Genomic DNA, 14,807 nt, shown 5'->3' on the forward strand with positions numbered 1-14,807 from the left:
AGGGAAAACAACATAATTACAATGTGTAAGATTCACTGAGTGATCCATGTTTCTATATAAGGGTTTTAATAAAAGTATAAAAAGTTATGGTGATGTTAACACAAAATATAAAAGTGGTTGGCCTCTGAGTAACCCGAGGAATCCAAAGCCAAATATAGATAAAATTCTAAAATTGCGGGTTTCTGCTGCGGGTTGAGGAAATCGACATAAAAAAGCCAAACCAGTTGTTATTGTAAAATGCCAGACCAGTTGGTTTGAGGGATTCAACATTCATCACTTTGGACTGTAAACCACTCCGGCTCAAGTCGCCCGGTACATCGTTACTGAGATCTCTGGCATGGGGGAGAAGACTTCATGTTTATCATTGCGGGTACCAATGCTATCTGCAGCAAGGCTCACCTTTATCTGTCACGAGGGACTAATACCATTGTCTCTACGATCCTGCATGACTATAATGCAATTCTCTTAACTCTCACTAAGGGTAGCAATGGCTGTATTGCACAATAGGAAGGAGACTTAAAGCAGCATGTTCGACATAAACAAGAAGCAGATAAGAAGTGATAGTTAATTTGTCTTGAATGTGTGTATGAGTGTATAAGACTTGCAGTTAAACTGACGCAGTCATCCTCCTATGCACCAAATGTACCTACAAAAAGAAATCGTTTAAATTCTGAACATTTTACTGATTTATATTTAAGAGGTACTTTTATAAGACACCTGTATCAACTATAAGAACAAACCAGCAGAGGCTGTAGACGTGGGCCTTAAGAGGGAAGACCGCGAGGATGGAATCATAATACTATCGTGTACCTTAATTGTTTGGGAAAATATGAAAGAGTTTGCGGTATCTTTCTTAGTCCTTATCTAGAATGGTTATAAATAACACTGATTCTGATCTGTCAGTGTGAGGACATACCACAGAGCGAGTTTCCTTAAGCTTATGCTGAAATACTTCATGGAGTATTGTTTTCTATACAAATGGGAAAACCATTATCGTGGTGCACAAAATGTGATGGCACGGCTGTTCAGGAGGATTTGTAAGCTGGCAATTACACTCTGTTAGCTGGTGGCTTTGGTTTGTAGTTTTTCGGAGATCTGACCACTTCGAAGGAGACTCTGACTGTTAAACCCCTTCTATAGTTTGCATCTCATAGTTTTGATTTGATGATTCTACACTCATAGGCAGTAAAATGTAGTACCAGGCTGGAGACTTAAGAACTGGAACTTGTTTCATCCTAACGTTAGATATCTGAGTATAATTTTTTATTTCTTATGAATAATGTCATTATTAGATTGTCTGAATGAGGAATGAGGGTAGCACTACGCAACGTACATAGGTTCGTTCAAGTACTTTTTGTGATTCAATGTTTATTGAAATTATATATATAATATATACATATGTGTGTGTGTAAATAGTTTTATAGGGAACCCCTCGCCGCGCCGTCTACCGCTGTACAATTTTGGATAAAAATGTATAGATACCCGAGTTCGAACATACTACCAGTTTGAACCGCGAACTAACTATTGAAACTATAATAACGGGAGTTACATTGCAGTTTAAATTGTTTATTTCTGCGTTTGGACGTATAAAACAAACAATTTACAAGCAGTAACTTCTAATTTTCAATCTAAAAACAACGAAAAAAGTACTGGTTTTGGCCTAACTTCAATTTTGAAAATTCGTATCTTGGAAAATTGTGTTCTAATTAAAACCAAAGTGTCTTAAACGAAGGTTACAAGTTAATGTTATTAAGTGAGTATTTTTTTAATTATAAGAATAAACTTGTTATCAAATTACCATCTTAACTTTTATTCTTGATTTGATGGTTAAAAATAACTTGGCTTTCATTGGATTCATGGTATGGAGCTGTTAAAGTCATCATCTTGGGCGTGTAATACTGTAACTTCAATTAAAATGTAATTTTTTACGGTTTTATTTAACACATTTCGTTTATTTATCGCGGCCGGCGTCTGCTCCTTGAAACGCACAAACCACCAGACTGCCGAGAGCGATGTTGCAAAGACATGTACGGCCCAGGATTGCAAGAAGCCATAATAACTGTTAAACTGTATTTGACCATAATTTCTCATCAGGGATATGGACCAGCAATAGCAGGTTTAAAAATTAATTGTTTACTAATAAACCATTTTCAAATGTTTAAATCATTTACACTTTTGGTCTGTTGTCCGGCAAATCTTTGCATTAAATCAGATATAGCAATACAGTCAAGTTTTGATTTAGTAATTGAAGATTTTACCCATAGACAAGCTAAAAACCCTCACTTACGTTTTTAAGCTGTAATTTCTTAAATTCATATAGACACTTTTAAAATCAAAAAGTCATTATTTTTCACAACTGTTTTGAATTCTTAAATCTTGATTTTTATTTTCATGTTTAATCATTCAAACTTTACAAGTAACAGAGGATTATTGTTAAATCATAAGTTAGCCCCTTATATGTGAGGGACATTAACACATTAATGTTGTTACTGTATGGGGCTGGTTGGTGGATTATGAGGAATGGGGCAGTGAATGAATGTTGACACGGGCACACAACTACTATATAATAGGTGCAAGGTCTATGAGTATTATAACCCTATTGTTCAACATCGTTATTGGCTTTTCAGACCCTTCTTCATTAGTTAGTAGGTTGATTTTTATTGGTAAAACATCTAATCCCAATTAGCTAGTCGACTTCCAACCTTTCACATGTCAACATGCATTTCCGTTGTTCTTAGCTTAGCATATTCTTGAGTTTGGTGCAGTTGACTCACCTTAGTGTTGCTTTGAAGACAGATTTGGTGAAAATGTCTCAGTATCAATTGTTATCTTGCCAGAAGCATAACCAAAACAACAAATTGAATTATGTTGTTGGATGCTACTATGAGCATTTAAAATACAAACCACTTTACCATTGCAAATGTTTTGCCAGTGTTGGAATTGTTACATGAATTTTAAGTCTACATTTCAATATGATCTGAGTTTGGACTGGAAGTTGAGCATTTATGATATGGACTATGCCATTAAGGCAGGACAATTCATTCCTAGGTTTACTTTTGCCTCAGTGTGAATATTCACTTTGACGGCCATGCTCCAGAGAGACAAAGGGTGTTCTCCAGACAACTGAATCATGTGCTTCAATCCTTCAGTGTAGGAGTGTGAGTGTATTGGAAAAATGAAGAAACCTAGATAGTCAATAAATGCCTCCGAAATTGAGCGGAGTAAAAGTAGTTTACATATGTTATATCCGTCTTCAGTTTGAATTCATTTTGTGTTCAACCAGTTTAGAGTTTAAAACACCATCATTAGACTGTCAAAATTAAATATTTTTATAAGTCTAAAATGCAATACACAAGCACCAAACCGTCTGAGGCCTGTCAGCCAGCCGACCCGGCCCATCATCACGTCACATTCTAATAATTCAGAGTTAATATTCATTATAAATGAGTTTACATTTATTTATCTATACAGGTACTTGTAGCATTATATCTCTTCTAGATTTAGGTACAACTGTATCACACTTTATGTTGTCTATTTCCATGAATATGAATGGAAATGAGAACCTTACAATATTTCAAGAAAGGTGTACACTAAAATTCTTTGGAAACTTCAGTTACTCTCAAAATTCAGCTGTGTTTCATTATATTTTGTTGAGAGTATAAAAATAGATTTGGCAACAGTAAACATATGATATCATTATGCTATTCATTTCAACAATCCAAGAAAATGAAAGTGATTATAAATAAAATTGCCATAGACATAGATTTTTTTATTTTACTGGAGCTATTGATCAGTAGGTATTTGTGTTTTGTGTTTAGAAATAGGCTTTAAAGCTCTGATATTGTCTTGACTGCCGATCATCGCATATTACCTAATATGTTTAATAAAACCCCTAATCTATAACTGATAGTGACATAGATGGATGACTTTTTTAATCACCAGAGCCGCTGATCGATTCTGTTTTGTATTTAGATCTTGAATGTCTCAACTACTTTGAACAAATAATAGTTTTAAGGTTAATCATAAAGATGGTGTTGAATATAACATATTCCAAGTTTCGCTCATGGCCTTTATACTTCATTAACAGACTGTTATCTACAGACTGCTTATAATGTAGCGTACAAGTTTTGTATAAAGCAGTTGGGTCAAATAATTAATAGGTAATTAGTAACTTATCCCATTTTATTCTACATTACACAATAGGATCACAATCATGTATACAATATTATTAAAATATCATACATCCTAATCTGTACAATGCTATTATACAGTTTATTACATATGTACATGGACTAGACACTAGTTGAACAAACCTGGTATTCATTAGGATATACCATAATTTGAGCTTTGGTTATTTCAATAACTTAATTAAATCAATTAATAGCATGCAAAATATTCAGTAAATAAAAATATTTAAAGCTTTGATAAAGATAAAATATACAAAAAATAACATCAAATAAAATTCCCATTTCCCAGAAACAATAAATCTATCTTCTAACGGGAACATATGCAATAAAAATAGGAATATATTTATAACTTATGTAATAAAATTATAATTATTAAACTAATATGCATAAAAAACAAAGTAAGTATTAATTTCCGACTATAATATTCTTAACAACATACAAGGATATGTTTTGGACAAGTTGTTGACTGCTGTGGACACGTAGGTACACGCTTTTGTGTTGGTCAGCAACCTACAGACCAAATCAATACTTATGAATATAAATAATATTTTAGAGTAATAATTCATAATATTTCTTCTCCATGAAAAACATTGGTGTTAAAATTAAAATCTCTTTAACAGTGAACTTTTTTATTTTAGTAATTACACTTTAAATCAGATAGTGAATTGGATTAGTAAATTCACTATTCAAGTAGTGAATAGTGAATAAGTCAATCTAGTAATATAAATTCTTATAACAAGTATTATAGCAGGGTGCAAATTTTCAAAGTCAAATTATTTATGTAACATTATCACAGGCGAAGAAACAAATTCTAAATAAGTTTTTCCGGTGCTGAGAATTGCCGTATTCATTGATGCAGGTGGTGATGTGCGTTTGTCATACGTTCAGTATGTGTGCAGCAGACACACAGTGCATTTTGCATAAGCTTAATTCTGTTAAAGATTTAAAAATTAGACGTGAATGCAGTATCAATAAATGCATAATTGTACTTAACAGTCCTTCTTTATTATTTTCTGTGTAATGAATGGTCACTACGATCAACAGAAAAATGTATTAATAGCTGCTAATATTACAATAGGTTATGTTTAGTATACATGATACCAACTTTCACCATTATTGCTTTTGTTTTGAGCAAAATTTATCCATTTCTAATTGTAAACATGTATCATGTTTCTGTTTCATTTGTTATTCAGTAGGATTTAAGAAGAATAAGTAAATGCAAATCACTGAATATGTAATTGATCAAATCGTTGTGACACATCAATGACGAAAAGTCACAACATTTCTATAATTGCACAAAAACTTCTGTGGTTAACTTGGAGAGAAAATCTGAGGAATTTTTTTAAATCAATAACTACAGTTACACTAACAGAAGCACATTTAATAATAAAGTTAAATTAAATTAGTTTCAACCTTAAATCTGCAACCTTAAAATGCAATCTTCAGTAACCTTGATCTAACTTGATCTTATATTTGTAATTTATAACACAAACTTCTTTTTATTTGTAAAATGCATAATGACTGCATTTTATACAGGAATTACTTTTTTGTTAGATCGTTTTATATTATTGTATTGTACATGATTAATACATATAATTTTATGACAACAGTCTACAAAGTCAACAAGATTACATTTTTTCATTTGGCAATGACCTTCCTTGGTTTTAAGAGAGAACACACAGACTGTAGACACTCAAAAATTGAGTTTACTTGCATAAGTATTGTTTATCCACATAGGTTAAGAAGCTATAGAACATTTTTGGATTGCAAATTTAAAAATTCGGGGTTGTCACATGTCAAGACATGAATCTCTTACATCCTCAGAGGAAAAACATTACTTTTACTAGTTGTACAATATGAACAGTATAAAAAGAATATGTACAGCTGCTTCATAAATCAATACCCATCTCATATTTTAAATAAAATATTTTATCTTTTACATTGAAAATTTTGACTGGCATAAAAAGAAAGCTTAATTTATAAGGTTTCTTCCTTATAATATATTCAACTACAGTTCATTTTCTACTTCGGTGTTGGAAACACATTCCTCCAACCTCCGTCTGACATCTGCCACTGAGACCTGCAGCATGTGTGCTGGAATGTGTTTGATAAGTCCATACGCAATTTTGTGTCAGCTGTGTACAATTAGTCAAGAAGAAGTAAATAATTTTACCAAGCTAAAAATTGTACTGCATCTTGAAAACAAAGTGCGGGAAATGTTAAGAAATATTCCAGCACACATGCTGCAAGCCTCAGAGGCAGAAGTTCGACGGAGGTTGGAGAAATATGTTGCCAACATTGGAGTACAAAATGAACTGTAGTTGATTAATTTACAAGGAAAACCCCTTATAAGTTAAGCTTTCTTTTCATGCCAGTCACAATTAAAATAAAATGTTTTATTAAAAATATAAGATGGGTATTGATTTACCAAACACCCTGTATAAAGAGTCATTAAACCTTCGACACCATAATTGTTTCTTTTTTTAGTTAGCTAAAACCATTAAGAGATATTTTTATCAAAAATGCAAAGTTACACATAAGAGAACAACACACTGTGCTGTTTCATATAATTTCAAAATGATCGGAAGTGAACAAAATTAATAAAGTAAAATGTTTGAAATATTAAACCATAGTATTAAGAATTAATAACACCTTTACCTCTATGTAATCTATAGTATGGTAATAAATATTTTAAATTTGCAAACCAATTATTTACTTTCTCTCCTATGGTTGTAAAAACCTGTAGGGGTTAGAAATATTCCATTTCTGTGTATCACTAATAAGTCAGCTCTCAAATGGAAAAAGGTAAGCCTGTTAACCTCTATTTTTTCAATATAATATAAGGTGAATATTTACAATAGATTGTTAATAAACAATTAACAAACTATTAGCTCGATTCTTAAAACCCTTCTTTAATAAAAGAAATGCACTAGATAGAAAGTAAAATACTTTATACATGCCGTCTATTACCATCCATGCATTTTAAATTATGGTAAAACTGTCTATAATTGAAACAAACGAATAAATAAAAAATATTTATGATTCAGTTAACGAGAGTAATAAGTAAAACCATTACAAATTACATTTTTCACAGGGCATTTGATGATTCTTGAAGTTATAGACTTAAAGAAAAAGTATGAATCCAAATAGACAAGATATGTAGTGTTGAGAATTTAAATTGTAAAAGTTCCTAAGTGATTAAAACTAATAATTCAAACTAAGTATATCTTTAATTTGACCTAAATAGTTATTACGTAACAAAACATGGATCAATTCAGCATCCCTAGCATTTTAATTTTAAGGTAAAATTTGGAACAGGGACGGACGGATTCCAATTTTAATTTTGAAACTATGCTGTGATTCTTCTTTCCACTAGTCATTGGGAATAGACAATCCAAAGATGTTTTTATTGTGATAAATACTGTTTGCCTGGATTTCAAATTACAGATTTGATTCTAATTCTTTGTTAATTGTAATGCAGTAATCTGTATTGGCCACAGGTTTACTTACAGTATTATTCTCAAAAGGCTCAAAATTATTGACAAGTCAGGTTCTATTTGATGATTCTTTGATGATCTTTGCTTGTGTTGTAATTGTAAATTCAGTGCTGAAATGGTTTTCAGTGTTTACATATTTAATTGGTTTTGTACCTTCTGTTTGTGATGCGATGCTCCTGTTCAAAATTGGTTTACGTTAGATTGGAATGTGATAGGCAATTACATACGATCTTTGCAATACAATCGTTGGTTCTATAATGTATTGTGCTGGTATTTATTGATGCAATGTACGATGTTTGTTGGCTGCCCATTAAAGTTCCTGTGTTACAATCTCACTAGGGCAGACTTTGGTAATGGGCGAATAGAAATAATCAGTTGTATCAATTGATAGCTTAATTTTAGACTTTGTATGGAATAAATCATTACTTTTTTAAAACATTACATTCAAACGCAAGATAAAATGAAATTAACAAGACAAATGAAACAAAACACGATTATGTTACAATTTTCGTATATACCTCTGAAATCTAATTCTAAATTGCATTCTAATGTGTGCAATTGTATTTTCTTCAGAAGATTTCTTTGGATGTTTGCACAGATGTTCAAAATGATTGTTGGTAGAAATTCTGCAAGACTCCATTTCTTCAGCTCATTTAAGTGGCCTCCAAGAGAATCCATAACTGTCTGAGTATCATAACTGTAATAGGAAGAGTAAAAATTTGCAAAATGATAACCGTGATCAGGAAGTTTGAAACTATACATACATTCTTCACATATCTGTTACGACTGTTGTCCCTGAGTTAAAAGCTTCAAAATTAGTGGTGGAATGGAGCATTTCTGTTGCTGTTTGGACAAATTACCATCAACTACTACAATGGACTATTTAGGGAAATCCCTAAGTCCCTACCAAAGTCTATCTAACGCCACTAGATTGATTTAGCTATTGGCTGTTGGCAACATATTATATTAACATATTCATAAAAATACCAAAGTTGTATGCGACTTTGATCTCAGGTAGGGCATCATATCAATACGATGTGCCAAATTGTCACAAGTTTTTTATTTATTTATTTATTTTTTTTTTTAAAGGGAGGCCGATCCCCTTTTATGCCTTACTCTGCCCGTCCTCATGGGCCACTGGCCTGTGCGAGGATCTTATCAAACAGAATAACGGGGAGAGTCAATACAGTACGAGGTCCATGGTACTGATAAAAAGTGCAACGGTCACAGACGAACCTGCGCTATCTCTAACTCAGACTCAAAGTCCATCGACTTAGACCGCTTGGCCATCGGCACTCCCAACTACTACTACTAGTTATGCTGAATATTCCTGAAAACTTCTGACCAGATGGAATCGTTGTTGATTTTTAGATTAATGTTAAGTACAAAACATTTAGAACAAGTGGTAGCAAAAATCAACCATCTCTACAAATAAGTTTTATAAATGAGAGTTTCGGTATTGAAATTGGATGAAAAGATATGAGGAATCGGAATTGGACCATCCCTAAAATTAAAAGAGGTGTCTTGAGATAAACGCATTTTGTGTAAATCTGTCTGAAGAAATTTTAACATAACAAGGGTACTGGTGAAAACGACATCATAACATATTAATATATCATACTGTATGCTGTGAAGTATCCGTCTATTGCATTTATAAGGAGTTTAGTTTGTTGGTACACTATCACTAATTGTAGTGTTGCAACATTTGGTATAACAGATTTAATATCATAATATTTAATTGTAAACTAAAAATTTATATTAATGACAAATCTGTTTTTAATTTACTATTTTCACCCACATTATATAATCATAAAGTATAGTTTAACATCAATATCTTTTGATGTATTATGGTTTTTATGATGATAATGCATATTTTTGGCAACAAAACTTTATTCAAAACAATCTGAAAGGTGTATATATATATATTTCTTTTTTTGTAATACAGGAACTATACAATATATACATCAAACTTGGAGAGTTTTACATATAAAAAAATAAAACTCCTAGATATGTTACAGCAGACAAACAAAACAATCATTCTTTGAAGTATGTATAAACAAAAGTTAAAGATACATCTAAAAGTCTTATGATTGACATTTTAAATCCTTGCTGCATAAACATATTGTTATAATTGCTTTTAAAATATTAGTTACGTGCTTTATTATTGTCACAAACGATATTCAAGACAAGCCGTCAAATACATATAGAAAACCGGCCCCTGAAAGTTAAAACGATTTCAGTCTATCAAGTTTATCTATTAAACTTAAATTTAGACATTGCAGTTAACTTTCGAACGGAACAACCTCTATGAGACCAGCTTGATGCTGTTATGCGAGGGCGGAGGCGGGGAGGGAACTGTGCTTGGGCCTAGTCTTGTTGAAGAACACCTTGATACTGCCGTTGAAGTCTGCACTGACCAAGACGTACCCTTGAGCCTCGGATCCTTCCAACTGCCGAATGATTACGTCCGGGTTTGGAGCAAATACAGCACATGTCACCACAGCATTATGCACCTAAACATGGTTAGACTTATTGTTGACATGTCATCATAGCATTATGCACCTAAACATGGATAGACTTATTGTTGACATGTCATCACAGAATTATGGACCTAAACATGGTTAGACTTATTGTTGACATGTCATCATCATAGCATTATGCACCTAAACATGGATAGACTTATTGTTGACATGTCATCACAACATTATGCACCTAAACATGGATAGACTTATTGTTGACATGTCATCACAGAATTATGCACCTAAACATGGTTAGACTTATTGTTGACATGTCATCACAGAATTATGCACCTAAACATGGTTAGACTTATTGTTGACATGTCATCATAGCATTATGCACCTAAACATGGTTAGACTTATTGTTGACATGTCATCACAGCATTATGCACCTAAACATGGTTAGACTTATTGTTGACATGTCATCACAGAATTATGCACCTATACATGGTTAGACTTATTGTTGACATGTCATCATAGCATTATGCACCTAAACATGGTAGTATTGTTGACATGTCATCACAGCATTATGCACCTAAACATGGATAGACTTATTGTTGGCATATGTCACCACAGCATTACGCACCTAAACATGAATACACTTATTGTTGATCAAACATATGTTTGTATAGTTTAAAAAAAAAAAACATACACACACATTCCAGAATTATATTTTTAAGATAATGAAGGTATTTTACAGATTTTGAATTTAAGATGATACAGTATATAATGACATATCAAAATATTTTAATACATGAAAAATCTCAATTTGTAGTTGGAAAGTAAAGTGTATATTTTTTTACAAAATAGCGAAGAAAAACAAAATCTGTTTAAGTAACTTACAGCAGAACAGAATCTTCACAAAAAGGGAAAAACAAAATATTTTTAATCTCTCAAGAAACTTAAGTTGATACATAATCTGTCATGTCAATTCATCAATAATTTTTATTGTGTCTAGTAAAGACAATGAATTCGCACCTTGATCCCTTCCCAGAAATCGTTTCGGTCTCGTCGGACTGAGGAGAACTTTGAATAATCGTGATGTGTTTTCCAGATGTAGATGCACTGGTTCTCCGAGCCACTGATGATGTACTTGCCATCATGGCTGAACGAGGCCTTGATCTGGGAGCTGAAGTTCGCGTAGCCCTTGTACTTGCAGGAAACGTTCAGGTCTCTCAAGTCGTAAAGACGGATACGACTGTCATTCGATGTAACCTGTAAGAAGTTGAGTTGGAATCAATATCATATGTCTTACACAACAGAAATTATATACATTAACTTAACCCCAGGGGAGTTCCGATTAAGCGTATTTATCACTAAGACCTTCCTTCATAGTGAACTATATCTAATGATCAAATCACTCCCCCATCCTAGAAGCCCAATACCTTCATATAGTAACAACTTCAACATCCAATCAGTTGCTCAGATGTAAGTGACATTGATTTTTTTTACCCAGTTTCCTTCATCTGGGCAACTCAATGAATGTCAAAGATGTTAATGTCAACAAATGACAAACAACTGGGGTGGGGTAGATACAGTTCAAGTACACTGAGAAGGATGATGATGGAATGATGGGACCTTCGACCTAAGGGAGTCCAGATGAACAGTCCACTTCAACTGGTATGAGCAAAAATACCATCTCTCAATTTTAGATTTAAGAAGGTTTCTATGTTCTTACCCTACACGACAATTAATAGTGTCCAGATAGTTCCAGACTATAATAGTGCAGATTGTATGTAAAGTACAAACCAAGATGTAAAATACGAACAAATAATGGTGACATGCATTTTTCGCTTCTTCTGTCAATAACATAAATAGAAAACCAATGTTACAGAAATGTTCCACGTTCTTACTTACCAATATTTTTTCTTCCCCAGGCATTGGTTCGATGCCACTTATCTTTCGGCCAGTTGAATTCTTCCCTCTCGTTGACCTCACATGTATCTGGGTGTGGTACTTAAATTGGTCCATTGTGTAGAATATGCACCGCCCATCGTATGACCCCACCACAGCAAACTTGCCATTCTGTACAAAAAGAGGGATATTGTCATTAATGACAAACCATTAGTTAAATTTAAAAGTATTATTTATAAATACATTTTTGTTTTAATGGTACAAACAACGTTTTTAGCAATATACAACAATTTTAAACTAAAATAAAAATAAAAGATTTTTATTTTCTGTTGAGTAGGATTTTCAAACAAAATGAAGTGATTTCCAAAATTTTAGACTAAATTATTGTATTTTTAAAGATTTTTGGCACTAATTTAGAGAAGAAAATTAACTCAAAACACACTTAAAATTGTATGAAAAATGTACGATATATATATATATATATATATATATATATATATATATATATATATTATTTTATTCCTACAAATTTATTAGTATTATAACAATAATATAAATAGAAACCAAACAATTACTTGATTAATAGTTACAGTGCAAAAATATAACCTTCTCGCAACACAACCAAAATGTTATCGAGTCTTGTGCACTGGTTTGCAGAAATAACTCTTTACCTGTTACTCTGCAGACTACACAGAAACAGAACCCACTTTTCAAACAGCCCTTGTGTATCGTTTATAAACATCATCTAAACAGTTATGTGGGGGTAAAAAGTGGTGGATTTGAAATATTTTACACAAATTCTAAGTAAAGCTGACCGTAATAAATCTTAACCAAAATAGGCACATGAGCTCCTACATTATTTCTTATATAACGGCTTCAAAAATTAAACAAATATTAAAAAAAATTATTGATATGTTAATTGAAAGAATACGTTATTTATGTAAAACTCACTAAGTGTAAACCTAGCTCTGTATATTACAATAGTGTTTTATTTATTACAGCGGATATTCTTTCATTTAATATTAATTGCATGGAAATCATTCTAGCTGAGCATTGGAAACTGCCACTTGATGAAACCACTTAACAGAAAGCAATTATAAAGCATCCCAGTACGTTACAGTAAAATTTTAAGAATAAAGAATCTCCAAATTGTTACGGAACATATAAATGAGACTTAAGACGAAATAACTCTGTGAAACCCTAGAAAGTATCACAGTTAATCAATGGCTACTTTGCAAACTGTTTCTGTTTATTTCGCTGATAAGGTTTCATCAATCGTAAGGACAAACAAAATTAATTAAGATTTGCAATATAACAAACTAACCTACTGAACAGTAACTAAAAAATCTTTTAGTATAGAATACAAATACAAACCTTATATATTAGAAAGTACAAAATTTAATGCTTGCTAACCTGGCAGAAGTTGGCGGCAGTGATCAGCTTGCTCTGACCCTCGATTTCATTCCACACCTCCACCTTCTTGTCTGGGATATTCCACAACCGCAGCTTGCCATCCAGAGAGCCACTGAGGAAGTAGCGGTCATCACGCGGGTGAAACGCGATAGCCGTCACAAACTCTATGTGCTGGAAACAGCAGAGACACTCCTTGCGCGAGATGTGCCATAGGCGCACAGTCTTGTCCATCGAAGAAGATAACACAAAGTAATTCTTTGACCTGAAATTTAAAAAAAAATCAAGTGAGCACACTACTCTTCAATATAATATGGTGGTCAAATCATACACATATACATACTACTACAATACATATGACAATACATACTAATAAGTTATGAGAAACATGTGTACTTGTAATGTTATAAAATAACATGTATAACAGATTTGTGAAGACTATGCACATACATTATGCCTTACTAATCTTTATAGGTTCACCAACAATGTGCTTAACTAAAGGCTCTCGCTGCTTACTAACATCATCGGCTGGTTTCCAATGCGGTTGGATTTATAATACTTCACTATATATAGTACATGCCGTTAAATCCTTAAAAGATCACTGATGGTGTAATGTGCTTCAGCTACGTGTTGTTGCTGTTTATTAACGTTGCTAGATGGCAGTATTATGTTGTAGGTAAAGCAGCAACGTTGCTCGATGAATAATTGGCTACGTTGTCAATTAAAATGAACGTAAGATAACAAGCCAGGCAATCTGGAGAAGATTAAATAATAGGTACAGTAGAGTCCCGTTAATCCAACCTAATTGGGACCGAGCCCTATTCGGATTATGTGATTGTTCGGATTAGCCAGAATTACAGAAAAATACGGTTTTAAACTTGAGAATGGGTCTATTTTGTTATAGAATTATCAACATTGTTTATTAAAACATGTTTTTTGACTGTTGCATTGTATTTCATGACAAATAAACGTGTTTGCGAATACTAAGCACATTTACCGTATTTAGTGTGAGAGTTCTATTGTTAAGCAATGTGAGTCATCCAATAAACTCTCTTCAATGCGACAGAAGACAATAACTGAACTTATGTCTTTTAACAATTAATATTGTACTCAATAATAATATCAGTACTGTACGTCCAATTTTTGTTTGATTTCACTTCTTAATACAGTAATTTAACTCATATACTTAACCTATAAGTTTCAATTTGGTACTGTATTTAACTTCATTATTTATGTATTGTACCGTACACAATTTGTCTTAATAAAATACTGTATGTCTATTTAATTAAAGTTTTCTTTGTTTATGTACGAAACGATGCACCCATTTTCATTTTTTAAGTTAA

General features: G+C 32.5%; 1 protein-coding gene across 1 annotated transcript in view; it reads right to left on the reverse strand.

Annotated features, from left to right (window-relative positions):
* Window positions 1-9,588: 9,588 nt before the first annotated feature.
* Window positions 9,589-14,807, reverse strand: part of LOC124361936 (WD repeat-containing protein 44) — a 40,243-nt gene continuing 35,024 nt past the window's right edge. Inside the window, exons 12-15 of the mRNA XM_046816014.1 lie at window positions 13,468-13,729; window positions 12,058-12,225; window positions 11,179-11,415; window positions 9,589-10,197 (exon numbers count right to left, since the gene is read on the reverse strand). Of these exons, the coding sequence (XP_046671970.1) occupies window positions 10,012-10,197; window positions 11,179-11,415; window positions 12,058-12,225; window positions 13,468-13,729 (853 nt within the window). The 3' untranslated portion in view covers window positions 9,589-10,011. The remainder of the gene's footprint in view (window positions 10,198-11,178; window positions 11,416-12,057; window positions 12,226-13,467; window positions 13,730-14,807) is intronic.

The sequence above is a fragment of the Homalodisca vitripennis genome, chromosome 5 (assembly GCF_021130785.1).
Source record: "Homalodisca vitripennis isolate AUS2020 chromosome 5, UT_GWSS_2.1, whole genome shotgun sequence".
In the NCBI taxonomy this organism is placed as follows: Eukaryota; Metazoa; Arthropoda; class Insecta; order Hemiptera; family Cicadellidae; genus Homalodisca; species Homalodisca vitripennis.